General features: G+C 41.8%; 1 protein-coding gene across 3 annotated transcripts in view; it reads right to left on the bottom strand.

The window, feature by feature from the left end:
- Window positions 1-19,721, bottom strand: part of LOC116315277 (vacuolar protein sorting-associated protein 13B) — a 298,439-nt gene that overhangs the window by 85,430 nt on the left and 193,288 nt on the right. For all 3 annotated transcript variants that reach the window (XM_039619055.1, XM_039619054.1, XM_031733531.2), the window contains 4 exons: window positions 18,724-18,867; window positions 3,800-4,141; window positions 2,649-3,069; window positions 2,288-2,425 (listed from right to left, as the gene is read on the bottom strand). In XM_039619055.1, the coding sequence (XP_039474989.1) occupies window positions 2,288-2,425; window positions 2,649-3,069; window positions 3,800-4,141; window positions 18,724-18,867 (1,045 nt within the window). The remainder of the gene's footprint in view (window positions 1-2,287; window positions 2,426-2,648; window positions 3,070-3,799; window positions 4,142-18,723; window positions 18,868-19,721) is intronic.

The raw sequence follows: 19,721 nt of genomic DNA on the forward strand, positions 1-19,721 counted from the left end.
GTGAAGAACTGTCAAATCAAAGTAGGGGCCGCCAAACATGATACACATAGCAGCGCACACATAGTTAGAGAGACTTACACACAAATAAATCACCTGTAAAAACAACAGGGGGACAAATCAATAAAATGCTAAATGCGTTTGTTCTTCATAATCCAGTTTTCAGCTAGTCAATCCTAGTCACGGCGTTTCTTGAACTACTTAGTGATTCATTTATGAATTAGAAAATAATTTGTCAGTGTCCCGTCCAAACATTTTGTGAATAAGGGTCTTCTACAAAAACCACCTCCGGTATTGGGATTCTTCTGCTCTGTGTAACTTCTTCCTTTTCTCCCCCAACCTTGAAGACGATAATTATCTTCCCCAGAGAGTTATCCAACTAAACAACACAAAGCTGAAAGTGTGTATATGGATGCATGTGTCGGAGTGTGTGACTATGTGGTTGAAGGGGTGAAGAAGAACCAGTAGCATGTGTGGTCAATTCTCGAAATTTCCAGCAGAGCCTGACCCGGAGCAACCTCACACTGAGCCTGGATCCTGTCTGAGTCATTTGGTATGGTTTTGTGTGTGTGTGTGTGTGTGTGTGTGTGTGTTTGTGTGTAGAGAGAATGAATGTGAGTGATTGTGATGCAGCTAATCCTACTGAGAGAGAGAGATAGCTCATCTCTTTATTAGTTCAAGGGAAACACCTGACTGTAATTTCACATTATTGGCATCTCCACCTCAGCTGCACTCAGGCATCAGATATAACTACAGTATAATTATCATTAGAGATATAACTCTGTTCAGTGAAAAGGACAGGGCTTCTATAAATAAATTACGTAAAATCGAAAAATCAACACTGAGCCATATACACTTTTTAATAACATAATAAACAAATAAACTGAATCTATTTAATGCACCTGAACGATAACTGCTCCTCTTTCTTACTCTTTTCCACAGGCAGATTAAAGCATACCAATGTTGCAGGACACTCTCTTTCCACTCCTTAATGTACATACTGTGAAGTATCATTTCTTACCATATACCTTAAAATCTGTTAAAACAGTTATGCAATCTGGCCTCGTGCAAAGGTCTCACTCATTGGTTAGTGGTGTCACTGATGGATCTGGTTGTATTTGCTTGTACTGTGTGATTGTTGGGCTGTACATAGAGCTGCATTGTATTGTGTTTCGGGCCTCTAGGTGGACAGAGCAGCTAAGGGCTTTCGGCTGACAGCAGGAAGTAAAGTGTGTGGGAGCAAGGGAGTGATATGCTTTGCTAAACTATCATCAATAACACCTACAGTCCATCCTGAGGCTCCCTGTATACACGCACAGTATGTGTTCATGATTGTATGCATGTGGAAGAAAGACGGGCTATATGTCAAAGTATGTCTGTAGTTAGGTGTCAGTGCGTATGCATCTGCAACATCTGGCCTGGGTTCAGGGAGCTGAACTCTGGAGGATGTTCTGCGCCTACACACACTCACAGGGATAAAAAGGTTGTGCACACTGAGACTCAAAGGCCCACTCACACTTTTATTTATTGCTCTTGTATTTGTGTAGAATGTCAACCACACCCTTAGGTCAAAAACCTTAGCTTAAAGCTACTCATATGGATATCATATCAACCTAAAAATAGAGAACCATACCTAGTGACAGGCAAATTCAAAGAAGCATGAGACTACATGCTTAAACCCACAGGGGATTGTATTGTACCGTTCAAAGAAACGGACACCTGCGATATCAGTGGCTTTCTGAAGCAAACATCCATAAGGTTACTTAGAATTTTCATCACATGCTCACACGTGTGTTTACTCTGGGACTGTGCAGTATATAGAAAACGTTGGCTGTGAAATTGTTGTGTTTAAGGATGACAGTTTGAACTGCTGTTATAAGACTAAACACGGAAAGAAAAACAAGAACTTATGGATAAAGGTAAAGTGACTAAAATGAACCCAGAGCTGCAACTGGATTTTTGGATGGTATTATACACCAGAAGATGTTGTGTAAGTCAGTGCTAAAAATGAAGCATGTTGTTGTTTTAACTAAAATACAGCGCTGTGACAAAGTATTTACCCCCTGAATTTTGTATATTTGTCCCACTTAAATGTTTGGGATCATCAAACAAATTTAAATCCAAGTAAATACAGAATGATGATTTCATATATTGAGGGAAAGAAGCCATCCAAACCTACTGGGACCATTGTAAAAAAACAAACAAAAAGAAACTGCCCGCTTTTGTTAAATCCCACCCACCTTTTTTGCATGAGTATACAAAAGTGTGTGCGTGTGTGCACGATTCCCACCTGGTCCATTTAAGAAATCTTTAATCTGGAAGCAGAGCAGAGGGGGAGGAATCCCCGTTTTACTGTCCACCTCTCCTGCTACTGTCTGCAGCCAAAACACATTGTAGTCCAGAGATTCTGGTAGAGTCTTTCCCGGGTCTGAACAAAACGAGGCACATAAAAACATGAATAGAAAAATAAAAGGGCATACATGTCAACATCAGGAAATCGTACATTTATTAGTTTGAGTGAATATGACTCATGGGGGGAGGTGGAAGTCAATTTGTCCAGGATCTACAGTTTAATAACAAAATTCGAATCTATTTACCCTTTAAAAGTATCCCCAGCCAATCAGTGGAACATATTTACTTATCTCTCTCACCTAGACACTTGTAGTCAGCAGCTACTCCTCTTAAGGACACATCAAACACAGACAGCTCCATCCTCTGTTTGCGGTGGTGACAGCTGAGCAGAGCAGAAGGTTGCATCACCTGTAGGTACAAGAGGGGTTCCAACACCTGGTCGCCAGCCCCTCTTCTCCCAGGCTGCCTAACTATGGTTACACCAAGTGCTTGACGGGCTGAGGAGCGTGTCGGAGTAGGCAGGCCATCCAGGGAGAGCAGGCTGCCTCTCAGCAGTGGGGAGGCTGGCTGGGAGGTGTTGCTGTTGAGGATGTCCTCAGCAGTCAAGCCAGCAAGTGAACTCTGGGTAGCTGGAGGCAGATCTGGAGTTGGGGATGCCGAGGCTGAATGTGACTCAGACTGGAGGCTGGTCTCAGGCTGGTTGAGGGCACTCTTTCCAGCCTGAATCAGATAAAAAGGAATCTCTTACTACTGCAGCAGGATTCCTATGAAATCACTGGAATGAATTTGAGGAGCTTACTTTGGTTCTGTTGACCTTATTGACCTTATACATATCAAATTGGGCTGTTTGGTGCTGCTTATAAAAACTTGAACCAAAAAATGTAATGTGCACTCTGTGTCGATGTGAGCAAGTTTAATTTATCAGCTCTAAATGCCCAACATGGTTATTTGTTTGCTTTTCTATCTTGAGTGGGCTTGTGTTGAACCTGTGCCCAGATGTCTTTGAGTTCCACATCTGCTTAGACTGTGGGAATCTTTTGAAATGATTTATCAGCACAAATACATATACAGTAAAATACTGTTATTATGTGGCTAGATGAGCACTGATGGTCCATGTTGCACTATATTAAATTGAGTTTTTATAATTGAGTTTTATAATTTAGACATGTATGAAACAAATACTTTGTTATCAGACACACTTGAAAAGAGGTAATTATAAATTCTAAAAGCTGCAGGATTTTAGATTAGATCAACCCTGATTTACTTTACAAAAATCAACCTTTTTGATTTAAAACTCAAAAAATCATTATAACTCAAACATTATAACTCTTATAATAACACTGCATGCTATTGTACATGGTTTCTATTATAATTCTAGACACGTGGATAACAAAGAGATCCAGAAACTGATGGGCGCAAGAGTTCCATGTGACAAGCTTTTATTATTTACCTTATCCCCAGGCTGCATCTTTTCCGGTGTGCCGGGAGTATCCGACAGAGAGGGAATTGCCTTTGGAGGGCTGGAACAAGAATAGGTCATCACAGACAGCCTACTAGCAGTGAGAAAGATGTCAAAGGGGATAAAGCTTAGGTTCTTGGTAATGGTGGACTTGTGGGAGGGTCTGGCAATGCAGTGGTGACTGGCCCCGCTCTGTTGCTCTATTTGCACAATACGGATGCGAGCGCTGTCGCTGCCGAAACCGCTGTCCTGTCCAGTCCCACTGTGCCGCGATGAAGAGTCAGCGCCCGCTACAGGGTCTCGACCACCTCGCGTCTGCTCATGTCGACGCAGCTGTATATAAAAACATTGAAGGGAAAGCCATGTTGACACAGATGCATATGAGCTTGGTAAAAAAAAAAAGGTGCAAAGGTTATTAGCATTAGCAGGACAAGAATAGGGAAAAAAAAGAAAAAACCCTTTTGTGTTTTGTGCTTCTGACCAGAGCACAACAAGGTTCACAGAAAATGAAGGCGATTTAAAGATTAGAAAAACAGAACTGCACCATCACTGTTACACTTCCTACAAAAAGTTGAAAATGACCAAAATGCTATTTTCAAAAGTGTAAAATCCATCACTAGAATGAATGCAAACCAATGCTTAAAAGAAAAAAAAGAATTCCCTCTTGTCTTATGGCAGCTGGGACAGGGTCCAGCCCCCCACCCACAACCCTGAACTGGATAAGCAGAGGAGGATGGATGGATTAATGGATGTACTAGTACCTCCACCCTTATAAGGGTGGACCTGTTGTTCATTGACATGCAAAGAAAGAAAACCATAAAAGTCTAGGTAATGTAACTTAGCTCTATCATGTTTGCTTTTTGTAAATTGATAACAGCTATCAGCAGCTAACGTAAGCAGTATGGCTAGTAACATGTGCAAGCCATGAAATTATAAGGTAAAGAGTGTAAATACACAATAATAATTACCACTTTATGATCTAAAATTATGGTATAAAAAAAGAGAAGTCTGTTTGCAATAAAAGACATGGCCTTATCTCAAACCAAGGCAAGCTGGTGTGTTAGCATTACCATGGAGATAAGGGAAGCAAATGAAACTGGAGAACATTTGCTTTTTTTTTTTTCTTCTTTTTTTTTAATCTGTAAATCAGTTTCTTGTGTCGGTCCTGGCTTTACGAGAGAACACAAATCAAATAACTCATTTGATTGAATCCATGGACAAATTGACCAAAGAAGGGAAGCATCGTACAGCCACAGAGACATTAAAGGCATGCTCTGGGACTTTTTACTGTGGTCTAAAAATCATTTTGCACTTCTTACAATATTGGAAATGTCTACAAAAAAAGGGCCTCACCCCAGCAAATCAAATTGTTTTGTGTAGTTACTGTGGTATTGTGTATGAAGCAGCTGAGATTTTATGCTTGGCTCCAGCTAACGGATGTCGGGACGGTTCCAGCCGTTGTGGCAATAAAAAGCTTGCAGTGACAGATGATATAAATCAACGCGAGCACTGTTGCTGGATTTCAAGTGACAATGAAAACAGGCATCTTTATTCTGCTACCAAAGAATGCCATCTTCCAAGGCTACAAAGAAGCTGCCATTAGTTCCCATGGGATAGATATGAAACAAATAACTAAAACTAAATGCTACCTACCAAATCACTTACTGGACATGTTTCCAGAACTGACGTATATAGTTGGAATATCAAAATGATTTGACTTTTTGAAAAAATTCCCAAATGTGTGGAAACATTTGTAGATGCTAAGAAAAACTGTTTGGATCAGAATACACAGAAGCACTTTGTTAAAGTGGAGCAGAGGCTGACGTAAGAAAAAAGTAAAATAACATGTAAGCATATAAGGTGGGTCTGGTGTGTTTGACCACTACTTTACAGCAAAAAAATCCCTCCTCTTATACTGTACAGGTTTGTTAGGCGCAGCATGAGTAGTCAATTACTCACCAGTTCCAACACCACAGTTACACCATGACTGAGGCCTATCCCCAGTGTTTCCCATCCATGTAAACAGGAACAACGTCAGTTTTGATTAGCTACTGCTGTCTTTTGAAACATGATGAATTGTAAAACACAGGAGACAGACCCAAGGTGTGTCCCATTCTCTCCCACCCTCATCTCCTGAAGTCTGCACATGGTTGCTATTACAGCATGTACTCTCAGCTGCCCCCTCTCTTTCTCTGCATCACTCCCTTCCACACACTCCAATGAGAATTTTAAATGTATATTATTGCTGTGGCGGAGATAGTGTTTCAAGACCTCCAGGCAAACACTAAACCCACTGGCAGCACATTAGACAGAATACTTGACTTATTAGATATTTCCTATTCTAAACAGTGTCATCAAAGGCTAAGAACAAGAGCCATATAAAACGCAGCAGCATGCCTGCCTGCCTGTTCTGTTCAACTGGGCTCATGTGTGGGGCTTCCATAGGATTGGCCTAGCCAGATCCCTTTCCTTTCTCTGCCATAATGAGGACAGGATGTGTGCATTTCTTTTCTGTAGAAATGTAAGATTTTCCAAGGAATGAGGAGGAGAGAGAAGGCAGAAAGGGCCTGGACTTGTCTCCATGTGTGTTAAGTTAAGCGAGTGAAACTTGCATTGAGGTAAGGAGGTATTTGAAAAGGTATTCAGCAAAGGCAAAACATCCCCTCCGAGGAGCACCCCACATTGGAAGGGACAAATAAGCTGCATAGCAGCTGGGAAAGAGAGCGAGCCAGCAGAACCTGCCAGACGCTCTTTATGCTTTTCTCCCTTCCCAAACGTAGGCTGTACACATGCATTTACAATTACAGCAAATACCCCATCTTCTCTTTAACCACCACTACTAGCAGAGTGCCCCCTAAGCAAATTTTTGGTCTATATTTAGATGTGCTTACAAGTGGAATAAGGGATGATGGGGAACACAATCAGAGCCACGCAGGAAGAGAGACAATGAAAAAACATGCCAAAATGCACAGTGTTCATAAGTTCCTGCATTCAATCAGTGTATTCACAAACATGTACGCATAAACACACATGAAGTCAGTGGCTTTTCAATCACTTTAACTTGCTGCTGCTTCTTCTTCTTGCAGCTTAGTTAGATCCCTATTGTACCTACTACCTGGAAAAAAACAGCATGTATACAAAGAAAACATACCTCTATATGCATTAACTTTATACCAATTTATTCATTTATTGAGGGCAATAAATTTAAAATACAAACATTGACTGTAACTACAGGACCAGTCCCAGCTGGAATCCCCTTTTCCAGCCATTACTTTCTATTATATTATATAATGGCTTCACTGGAAACGCTCTTTCCAGATCCCAGTGCAATCTTCCTCTGGACTTAGCTGATCGTGATCATGAACGTGCAACTACGCACACATACACATCCCTCCACACCCGAACCCCCACCAGCCAATCGTGAGGTCATCCCATCAGAGTCTCCAGGCAGAGCATTCTGGAAAATGAAGGATAATCCCCAAAGTGTGAAACCACGAGTCTCCTGAGTGCCAATCATATCACAGTGCATCTGTGTGACTCCTGTCCCCATTTCTATCAGTGTAACTCAGAACAGCTTGCTAGAGAAAGGCTAAGACTCGGAAGCAAGTGTCACATCATCCAAATGCCACCCGTTCACAGTGCTGGCTGGCTGGCTAGTCAAATACGACAGCATACTTTTTACATTTGAATATCACATATGCAGTTGATGCTTTCCAGATGAATGAAAAGTAAGTTGCCATTTGGGATCAGGGATCAGGGAACATGAAAATCTGGATGTTTTAAGATGGTAGGGAAGTCCATGGTAGTCGACAGGAAAGAATAAAATAAATACGATCCAAGTAACAAAGGTGACTATTATTCCTTTCAAGACGGCCCATTTAATAGGCACATATTCAAACTGTAGTCTGACTCCATTCAGGTTCTTATAATACAAGGCTTCCCAAAAGTTCCCAGACTGAAATGGTGCAACAGGATAAAGACCCACAAAAATACCACTAAATGAGACTAAAATTCCTCTATCCCCAAGCAATACACTGGCCACGTTTGAAGCAGACTGGATGAATGGTTGATGAGATATGTGTAGAGCACACAGAGAGGCATACAGAGATTTCTTGATTTATTAGTGAAATGCTTCAGCTTGAATTCCTCCAGTGAATGACAGGCTGTTGCAGTAGCCATAGCAGCCAGGTGAGGTCAGCTTAGGGAACTGAGCCACTTTTCATGCATTTTTAGTAGAAAAATGGTTTATCACATTTTTCCCATGTTCTCTTGTAACTCCAGTAGAATTCCCATTGAAAAACACAGGAAGTCATTACTAAATCTTTCTGACAGCACTATTCAGTTCAGCTACTTGCTTGCAAAATGCCTACATTGAAATTAACTTCTGTATCTTGACTACATCAAAGTTTATATGTTAAGCCCCTGCTGTGCTACCCACTTTTGTTTACCAGAAGCATAAAGCTGATAGCAGGCCTCTGTGTTATTGTGCCAATGAAGGAAAACTTCAATGCAGCAATACCTCATCTTAATCAAAAATAATAACAATAATACTTTACCACACGCCATTAGAAACCACAACTCACTTGCTTATTTTCTTGAGGAAAACAGAGGAGGGAAGACATTTATAATATGAAGTCACTGCTTTGTACGCCATAATGCAGAGCAAGAAAGGGCATCAAAGGCAGTCATTTAGCACACTAAACTTTGTTTCAATAACAAAGGCAACCTGCTATGCACTTTAACTGAACCACAACAAAGAGGTAAAGGAAGGTCGTGACCCCACAGCTCGCAAATGGATGCCGAGTGCTTCGGCGTGACTGTCGACTGTACTTTAAACAGTGTACTCCAAAGCTCAGGGCGCCAAGTGGGGCCATTTTAACAAGCTCCCTCCACCCAGTAATGCTGGTGGGTGGGTTTACTCCGCCAGGGTTTAACAACATGTTTCTCAAAGGAACACTAGAGACAATATCCGAACCATTTTGTTTTTTCCTTCCACGCTCCAGGTCCCCAGATATCTCTCCTTACCCCATTTCTCCATCTATTGGTGTGGACCAAAGGAATAACAATGTGGGAATATTTTGCTTACCATGTCAGAGAATCTCTCGCTCCTTTGATGCCACGTGACTCACGGGGGGAAAGCAAACACTGTGGTGACAGTAATAATTTATGCATGTTGACATTCCTAAAGCACTGGGTCAGTTGGAACACTTTTCATCCGGAAAGACCGACTGGGGCAGAAGCGAGGAGATGGCTGGTCTAAACAGAGGAGCATGAGAGAGGGGCTTGTGAAACACCTAACTGAAAAAACAAAGGAAAGATGAACCGACAAGAACACGAATGCAGAGATGATGTTCTTTGGTTTCCAGCTGCCCTATAGTTTGGAAAAGCTCTGGCCCAGAAACAAAGATGTGAAATGATAAAGGCGGGAGAATGGAAAGAACAACTGTAAAGAGAGCGAGTTAATGTGGTCCATCTGGGGAACTACAGTTTGCTTCTCAACAAAGACCTGGCTCTGGAAGATGTGGCGACCAAAACCTCCGTTTTATAATTGAACTTCAAAAACGTTTTTCTCCCATGCCTGCTCACGACATTAGCTTGCTTACAAATATTTTGCTACAAATAGAATGCAGATTGCCATTGCTTAGTAAATCAGAGCTGCATCCAGAGCGCTGACATTACGCAGGCTACAGTAGTGTGCTCAACACGTTGAGTTTAAGCCCGAGGCCTTCCCAGTATGACTCCAGGCCCTTGGAGAAGCTCGCCAAACCCACCATACCCCGCTCCAAATCTCTGGCAATCAAGAATGATTTAAAAGGTTTGACAGACACCACCCTTAAAGCTCAACAGGAGATGTATTGCTTCAGTCATCCCCGTCAGATCCACCATCTAAACCCAAATCCTCACAATTATGTCGCACCAATCAAATCTACTGCTTAGGTTAGGGGTGACTGTGAGGACGTGCAGGAATTACCCCATATCGCAACAATAACACAAGCTGTTTATATAAGCAGGATGCAATGCAGTTGTCTAACTCGCCGAAGGAAGCGTTCAAAAGACGGCACAAGACGATTTCTAGATTAACACCACAAGCGTGTTAGTGAAAACAAACAAAGGAGGGAAAGCGGCCCGACCGTCATGATGCAAGTATTCAGAAATGATACACAGACTCTCTCTGCTCATCCGACATAATCTCTTGGCTGCAATCAGACACTGCTGAACAGACTTTATCACCAAATGCTTCCATCATTAATAATGAACATGATACAAGATAAACTAAATAAGCAGAGTAACAAAAGTGAAATTTTAAAGCTAAATGGAGGACTTGGCAGCTCGAACACCGCTGATAAATGTCGTCTGATGGCCTTTATGTACTTAATATGAAAACATCCATACTGACTCCCGTCCAATATACCTAAACAACTGCACCCAGGATCGTAACATTTTACAGGGTACCTGTTTACAATAACTTGCAGGCCAGATGAGGGGAAAAAAAAAACATGATGAGAAGTCACAGTGAGACAGAAGCACCCTGGGGTCTGTCTTTTCTCTGAGCCGCTATGATCCTAGCCCCCACAGCAGCAGAATATCCATCAGACGTACTTTTCTTCTGTTTTTCCACAGGGATGGAGCAGAGCACAACTGGCTCTCGTTAGCCCTCACCATCCTTGTTTATTTTTGAGATCTGTGTGGGAGCAATTTTCTAATCTAAAATACAGGCTCCAGTATATGCCAAAAGTCCCTGAGTGAGGCGAGATTAACAGTGGTCAAAGTTGTTTCTGAAAGTGGGCATAAAAGTGCCTTTCGCTGAGCTACTGTGAGACATCTCGGAGCTTGACTTTAGATGTTAGACCAAGAGTGTCTCTGTGAAGACACTGGCAACAATTTTGCGTTCTTGACACATCTCATCGCTGCTTACATTTCACTGGCAAAGCAAAGTGTGACACGCACCGTCACTCATGGTCTCACAATAAAGAATAAAGCAGCAAAGTACCTTAAGATTACTCATCCAAGGTTTTGGCCTAACATCATTAGCTTTGGTGCTATGTTTTCAACAAACAAACAACAAAAGAAACCTCAAACTGCATTGTCTTCAGCATGACCTTGGCGGTTCAAGAAAGCAAATGTCTAAGAGACTTCAAAAAGCTGCAGAAATGCCTTTCATTAAGTCATGGAGTGTTCTTCTGAAACTTGTGCTGCCTGCCAGCCATCTCTGTATTCTCTGCTTTAGTTACAAGTTTGTGAGCAGCAGGGGAAAACAACAGAGTCCTGAGGTGATGTGAGGCTGTTTGGAGCAGGACAGGGTGGGAGGTGTAGGAGGCAGATGCTCACCAGGTGGTCTTACAGAAGATTGGGAGCGATGCTGCTGTGATCAGCTCACGCTCCAGGAAGCCCGCACATACATGCTCACAATTTCAAAAAAACACACAGTAAGAGCGCACCACTTCATAAGTGAGGAGACACACACATATGTGCATCTAAGACTGCACTGAAAACTCAAAAGTGGCATGAAGACAAAAACAGTCCTGGCTCTCTGTCTATTTACAGCAGGAGGATTGAAGTAATTTTCCTTTAATTTGTGCCTGGATTAGCTACGAGGGCTGAGTGAGACAAAAGCTCTCGGGTTCTGCAAGTTAGGCTCTCAAAGGAGAATTATGTAAGACCCCTTGTCCCCTGACTTGGCTTACTGAGAAGGACCCTGATAATGGAAACATACTGTAGAGGACAAGGCCAAACTAACAAAAAAAATGATCTGCAGACAGAAAAATGAACATGAATGTAGCTCAAAGGCTCATTTTGGGAGAACAAACAATTTCACATGTTCAAAGTTATGATAAACTGACTGCAGGGAGGGGGGGGATTCAGAAGCAGTTTACATGGAAGGAAACACCTGTGTGAGGGGGCATTTGGTGATTCATTTTTGACATGTACACTGGAGCTCCTCCAAGAAGACAAACCAAAGCAGGTGAAGTACAAAATCAAGCCCACGTCCTGATTATTTAAACCATCTGAGCTACGTTTTTCAGTTGTGTCTCCAGTGACTACATGGAACTTACCCGTGCATATCTGTCATTACCTTGACTTCATGTGGGTTTTACACGCCGCTATCAGGTTTCAGTTCCAGTCGCAAACTTAAACATATTCAGTTCACAAATGTACTGATAGATAACAGTTCATGTATACATGGAATAATGCTTGGTTCCTCCATCACTAACATTAAGAACACATGTGCCACAATAAGTCACGCCATACACATTACAACTACTCTAGTCGCTGAATAACCTCTTGTGAATCTTTCAATTAATTGAATTAAGGATGTCACCGTTTTGTTTTAGCAGAACTCAATGCTACTGCAGACCATAACGCAAAAAGACAAGAAAGAAAAAGGAGAATAACAAAGACACTACACACTCACACTTTTATTGCAATGTTCGAGTTACTTAATCTTCCCCATCACCTGTTTTTCTAGGTGGAATCTTGCTTTTACAGGTGGATGGAAGAAAAAATACCCCCACAACTATTTCCTCTTTTCACTTCACTGGACAAAAATTCTGTGTTTTTACACTGAACAAAATCTACCATAGTGCCTGCTAGCTGGCCTGGTGCACATTGCTTTTACTAGTCCCCTGGGTTTATGACCCTGTTTCCCTTGCAGGCAGAGAGAGAGGGCACTCCTGCTCACCTGAGTTGTCACTCGATCCCTGGGTTCACGGCGGGGGCCTCCTGCCTTTCCTCAAAGGCACCATTTGTTTCCCTGCTCTAACAGAATTCCAAGCTTTGTGATTTTATCTGGAGTTTTCACGCCAATTTTGCCAAAACCGATTGAGGAGAGAGCAAATTCAGCTGCTACTGATCTCAAATAGATTGAGTTTCCAAGGGGCCAATTTAAGAATGTGCCACGGTTATGCTCTGAGAGAGGAAGGTTGGTTGGATTGCAGAGGCTGAACAGGGAAGGTGAGCTGTTATGACTGGCTGTCAATTAGCAGTTGATTCACACAGAAGGGTCAGTTAGACACAGAAAAAAAGAAAAAGATATGGTTTCATAACAAAAGAAGGGCAGCGAGATGAACATTGGCTATGAAAATATGTATGTTTAAGATAAGCTGAGACGACACTTACTTTACAGATCTAAGGCAGCCAAAATGGAAAAGGAGACAGCTGCACAAGGAGCTTTATTTATTATTCCTCTCAGCAGCAACCAGGCGAATGAAAATAGTGCTAAGCAGGATGGGAAAAGGTCAGGGTGAAAGGAATCTGGCCCTCAGAGAGGGTTAATAGCCAGGTTGACTGGTTAAGAGCTGACCTCTCAGGAACATCAGCTCCCAGCTTTACAGACAAATTCTTTGGACGGAGACAGGAATCAAAGCAAACACCACATTCAGACGCTGCACTCTCACACTGTAATGGCTCATCTTTGAACATTTATTCCTTACTCGCTTCCTTCTTCTCTCATTTGGCAAACCTCTCTCAAGCTGTCTCCACTGTCTGCTCTGTTACTTTTCCATGCTTTAGATTTTTACCCTCGTTTCATGTCTCCTTATTTCTGTTGGCCAGCAGAGCACTGAAAAGATCCTCTGACACCTTACTGTCCTGGAAAGATCAGAGGTCAAGAAAGATACTCGAGTTCTCAAAGCTCAACAGCTACAAGACAATATGAAACACTCATCACAAAGAGGAGTGGCTTGGGAAACGGTTTACTTTAAACATATACAGACGAGGATTCGGCCGCAGGTCGCTCGCTGAGCCAAGCTTGTCAACAGCACCGTGGCTAAGATAAGCTGTCCTACGTGCTTTTGACATCCAGCTAACACTCCTACGTGAAAGAGAGCTATATACAGGCCATCAAGCTTCCATGCTCCCACAGTAACATTTAGCAGTATTTGGTAAGAGTGAGTTACTTTTATTTGGTTATTATACTTAACATTATGCAAAATTTTCAAGATATTTGAAAGGATGACGGAAGACCTGTCACAGAATTGTATTCTGTTTGTTCATGTAATCCCAGACTAATGGGAGCTCTGAGGAGGCCCCATCACGAAACAGTTTGGCACATCAGTATACATGACACTATGACATTTTATTTTAAACCATAAGACACACTAAAGTCATTTTTTATAGGGGACAGTTTTTAAATCTAGTAATTTAGCGATGCAAAGAAACACTGTCCAAACATATTTCAGTGTAGTTGAGTGTGGCTGTGTGGACAATTATTTCAGGAAAAAAAAGCTGCTATGCCTCCTTAAGGGTAGACGTTTAAGACTAAACAGATGTAACAGCACAGTATTATTGTCTCCAGAGGAGGAACCCTGCCCAATAGCAGCCATTTAGTGCAGTAACTAGCTAGCTATGGAAGAGCCAACACTCTTCCAGCAAGCAGACGTGCCAGTTCCACGATGGAGAAAAGAATGAATGGGATAGACAGTGTGGGAAAGAAAGTTGGACAAGGTAAACAGAGAGAAGGCAATAATGGGTGACTGGGAGCTTGATGTATTTTCTAAGATTTATACTTCAGACAGTCCAACCTGATAACGTCTTGTAAACCTGTATACAAGCCTTTACATGTTTGTGTGCGCACTGGCATCAGTGGGGATGTGTGTTTGTTTGTGTGTGTGTGTACATGAGTGTTGGAGGAAGTCTAAATCCCCGTTTCCCATGCGTGTAATCATCCCAGGATGAGGTGGAAGATGAAGCCGACCGGGACTTCCCCTGCACCAGAGGGTATTTTCCTCTGACACTGTGGTACGAGCACATGGCTGACCCGGGCTGCCTCTGTACTATATGTGCTTTTTTTACTATGTGTGTCTGTGTGTGTGTGAAAGAGAGTGATAAAAATAAAAAAGTATTATTATCACTGCTAAAATAATATGTTTGCTTATCACTGTAGCAAGCGTATAAAAGGCACACAGTAAAATCAGAAAATGATATAGAATAACTGAAAGACTGTCAGGAACAAACTTGCACACTTTCACACACTGTCATCTAAATCTCTTACTCTGTCTTCTAGAGAACAAATAACGTCATAGCCGAGCTGACACACAGAACGCATACACACACACGCACACAGACACACACACAGACACGCACACACACACACACACACACACACACACACACACACACACACACACACACACACACACACACACACACACACGGGTCAGCTGTTCAGTCATAAAGAACCATTAAGAGTCCTGGCTCCCAAATAAAAGCAGAATACAGTTACCATGCTGAGAATGTGGAAACAATGTGTATGACAGAGTGCGTGTGCGTGCGTGGTATGGGTCTGCATTTCTGTGTTGCTTGGTGACACAGCTGATGACATAGCAGTGAGATAAGTACCACAAACTGCTCCATCATCTATTCATAGCTCCCTGGCTGTGGGTCCTCCTGCTGCCTAAACTGAACTCAGCCTCACTTTATCATCATTAACATCGAGCACAAAAAATGACGGATCATAATGCTGCAATAAACATCCCTACGATGAAGTGATTCAAGGAGCAACACATCTGCTTATCTAGTGCTTAGGAATCAGCTGTTCGGTCATAAAGAAGCACATGTTTTGCATCTCAATCATTTTAAGTGGAAACTGGTAGGATAAGTGTCGATAAAGCACAATAAGAGGGTATGAAACAGATTATGAGAAAATAAAAATCTAACATCTGTATGTATGCATGGAAAGGCCATAACAATGTGTATGTGTGGACAGATTCCTCTGAACACAGCTCAGTGTCTAGAAATGACTGAAATCACACACAACACTTGAACGCGCTGCCTGAACGAGTGTCTTGCCTCACCACTGCCAGGGAACCCAAAAGCCCCTACAAAACAAATTCATTAACCAAGACAATAAAACACAGCTGTGAGGGGCAATGGAACCGTTTGAAATGAGTGCCTGGGATTGTGGAGAATCTGTTCAAGACAAACAGCATGCTAAGAAAAAAGAAAAAAAAAATCAGAGGAAAGGATTTGGAAATAAGAGAGAGTGAGTAAAGAGCAGTGTTTAATTTAAACTCTAGCTGGGGACAGTGCTGACTGTGAGAACGGAGATGCTTTGTTGGAGCACAACAAAAACAATTCCCCTGTACCAGATGCTTGAGTTCTGGGACCTGGTTTTCATTGAATCCTTTGAACAGGTTGTATAAAGGAAGAACAAACAAAAAATGCCAAATACTATAAATATCATTACTGAAGCTGGGATTGAATTAAAAAAAGACATTCCAAATCCAGTTTCTAATACTGTGGAAATTACAAATGGAAAGACATCTGAACTTTATTACTTGAAACCTGAAGATTGTAGACTCTACCTGTTCTTAACCCACACTCTGAACACTTTCAGGGTATGTACTTCTGATATTCTATGATGACAGTGGGTGAAATGTGTTAGCAGGGGGTGGGAGCGGGGCCTGAATGCCTTAGTTCAAAACACCACTAGAGGGCTCTGCAGCTTGTAAAATGGGTTTTTGTAGCTCTGTACACACCAGACCTGATCATGTCTAAGTCATACTAACCTCCCTGTTGAAGGGCCAAGCAGCCGGACAGACTCAGCTGCCAAAAGACTTACGACACTGAGATAGATGGAGGTACAAATAGTTTTACAGAATGTCCAAAAAAGTCAAAGCCAGACCACATTTATTCAGTATAACCTCCGTGCTCTGCAGCTGCACAGAGGTGAAGACACACTGACTGAGCTCACTGTTAATGATACTGTTATGCTGTGTAATGTCACCGCTATAAAACAGTAAGGCACACTGTATCATGCATATGACATAAATAAGGTAAAAGCAGAAAAGTCATATTAGCCTCCCCTGGTTAATAACTGTGACCAAAAGAATGTAAAAATGCATGTGTGGAAATACATGAAAAAAACATGAAAGCTGAACCATCACTTCCAAGTACATAGCTCTAACTTCTCAAAAAGCAGTGATTGATATTACATCAATCTCGACCTTGTGGGTCATTTCTGCTTCACCTAATCCAGATGAAAAAAAAAAGTCAAAAAAAAAAGTCGGATGCATATTTTTGCACAAAAAATTGACAGCTCCTAAACTTGTATAAACTAGGAAAAAGCCTGGGGGTAAAAACATAAACACAGCGGCTACTGTCACAGTGTCCTTAACATTATTTGGAATCTCATCTCCTCCAGCTGGAGAAGCTCAGCAAGAAAACCAAATTCACAGAGGAATGTTTCGGGTGCATGTCAGGACTGCACTGTGAGCCAAGGTGTTGCAAAGCTGAACAAAACTGATGCTACATCATACATTACGTTGCATTACATTTCATTGCTTTTAGGATTAATGGAAAAAATAAACCGTGATGAATCCAATTTAAATTACCCTTCTTGAAGGGTGAACCCTAACACTTTTTTGGGGGGTGGTGGATAACATATTGCAGTTTTCAAACAGTTGCCAATAGTCCTCCCAGAATAGCTGCTTAAATTTCTCATCCTGCCTTGAACCTGGATGAACCCTCTGTAGCCGTTAGCTGCCCCTCAACAGAATCAAGCCATGAATCATTACAAGTCAAGGGTGAGGGCTCAGAGATCACCCAAATCAAGACCAGATGCACAGCAGGCACCTCCCATGGTCTTACCGTGCAAGTAACAAATGAAGAACAAAAAAAGAAATAAGGAAACTTCACACTACGCCTTTCTCTTATCCATTTCTACAGGGCTGTATTAGTCCAAGTTGTCCTAATCCATTTTAGATTGTGCAGTGATTACATGATTACAAAGTTTAACTTGTTACTTTTCCTGAGAAAGTCTACTTCAGGTTACAGAGGCCTTTATCTGCGTCATCTGACGCAGTCATTGCACTTAAGCACACATCGTCCCATAAAGAATGTTAAGAGGAGATAACAGTAAAATCACTCTATCAACTCACTTCACTTCATCCCATTACCCCCGTTCTTCTTTCCCCTGTCCCCTTCCCTCATCTACAACTCCCATCCTCACCACAGCTGGTAAATATTTTTATATTGTGTTCCATTAGAAAGCTTCATTAAGCGGTCAGACGGGGCAAATGGCGCCTGGGAGCTCCCTGTCCTGTAAACAATAGGAAGGGCCCTGAAAGCTGCAGCTGAGCAGAGCGCAGTAAACTAAGCCCACATTAGAGAACAGCCTTGCTCTGAGTGAGTAAATATTTAAATGTGTTGGATTCACCCAAAATAGTCACGGCTAATAGTTAAGAGGACAGTATTGGGAAATAATAATGATAGATTTTTGAGCAAACAAGCATCGCACTGCTCAATGATTAGTAATTGGCTCTATTTGAATTTGTGGCAGACTAGTGGGTAAAAATTAATAAGCCATAATTGTATCAACAAAGTGATTTTTTGGCAGATGTACAGTATCCGGCTAATGTCAGCACAGCACATATCTACAACTATAAGATCGAAAAGGAGAAGTTCCTGAAATAAAAAGATTTGTTAGTCTTGTGCATGAATGTGTGAGTCGGAATTCCACCTGATATCACTGTGACCTGTGTTGCATATGTTTATGTGAGCACTAGTTGGTGTGATTTCACCCACAGTCTACAGGACCAAAGGAGCCAGGCCAGGATCAGGAGCCCAACCAAGTGCATGCTCATTCTTTAACATTCATGGGTATGAGCGATCACTGCAAATCTCTCCTCCAGTGCTGAAATGTGCTGTCCTCAGACATCTTGGGGAGAGGATTCAGTGCAAACCACCTGAATCCACTCACTAGATTTGACTCCTCTAAGATAAATTGAAACCAAAATGGAGGAGATCCAGAATCGCAAGCAGTGTGAGATTATGCTCACAGACACAGGATTTTCAGGTAGACAGAAGCACTGAGAACTGTGTATTGCTGCACAAGCTGACTGTTTAAACATCTTTAAGTTTAAACAGAGGGTGGTTTTGCTTTTTGTATGTAGTGTTGAGACGTCACTATAATGTACCTCAAAGCCTTTCTCTGGAGCGTCCATCCCCACCATGTTGTCTCTGAGAAGCTGATGAAGGAGGTGGACCTGAGCAATACTGAGGTAGAAATCCAGACTGCTAGTCACATTAACCTCCAGAGAGTGGCCACACACCACCACCTCCTAGAGAAAAAAGGGAGTTAAAAAGGGGGGGGACAAAATGAACAGAAGAAGTAGGAGGAGAGAACAGGAAATGCATTGAGAACATCTTTTCTAACTTGTATACTCTTCTATTTACTTTCCATCTCCTCACTATCTTTGTATCTTTACTTAAGTCTGTTTCTTCTTCCGCTCTTCTCCCCTCTGTGCTCTCTGGGGTCCCACCCACAGCCAGCAGTTCAAAACTCAGGCTGGAGGTTACATCTAAAAGGATATTACTCACCAACACTGTGGACTGAACCACACACACGCACACAGGCCAGACCTAGAGCAATAACCCACAAATTTTGCCACTGTTTTTTGATTTTATTTAGTCAATTCTGAGCTTTAAACTTTTAAAAGATTTTTCTCATTTAGATTTATAATAACATAAGAAGTGCATTAACATTATAAATATTAGTAGTTCTGTTAGCAGTCAAAGTGACTGGTCGAACATGTTAAGGTTACAATAACAGTTACAGAATACCCTGGCGAGGAACAAATGTAAACCATATACTGCTATAATACATTCAATACATTAATGATTCATTAGCAATAGCTCTTACATTTGTGTGGGAAGCATGCATAAATCTGCTAACAGTAGTTAGCGGTTAGACAAAATGAATATGATTTTTATTATAGAAATTGTTCTACACTACTTAGTTCAAAGTTGTGTTTTGTTGTTCCTGGCTCCGAGTTTCCATATCTGAGGGAGTTACACAAATCACATTGAGAGTGTGTGTGTGTGTGTGTGTGTGTGTCTAAGCACAAACTATGGATTAGCTGTTATGCATTGTCAAGGGGCACGTTAGCGTGGTCGGATGAGGCATCAAAGAGGC

The sequence above is a fragment of the Oreochromis aureus genome, linkage group 11, assembly GCF_013358895.1.
Source record: "Oreochromis aureus strain Israel breed Guangdong linkage group 11, ZZ_aureus, whole genome shotgun sequence".
NCBI lineage: Eukaryota > Metazoa > Chordata > Actinopteri > Cichliformes > Cichlidae > Oreochromis > Oreochromis aureus.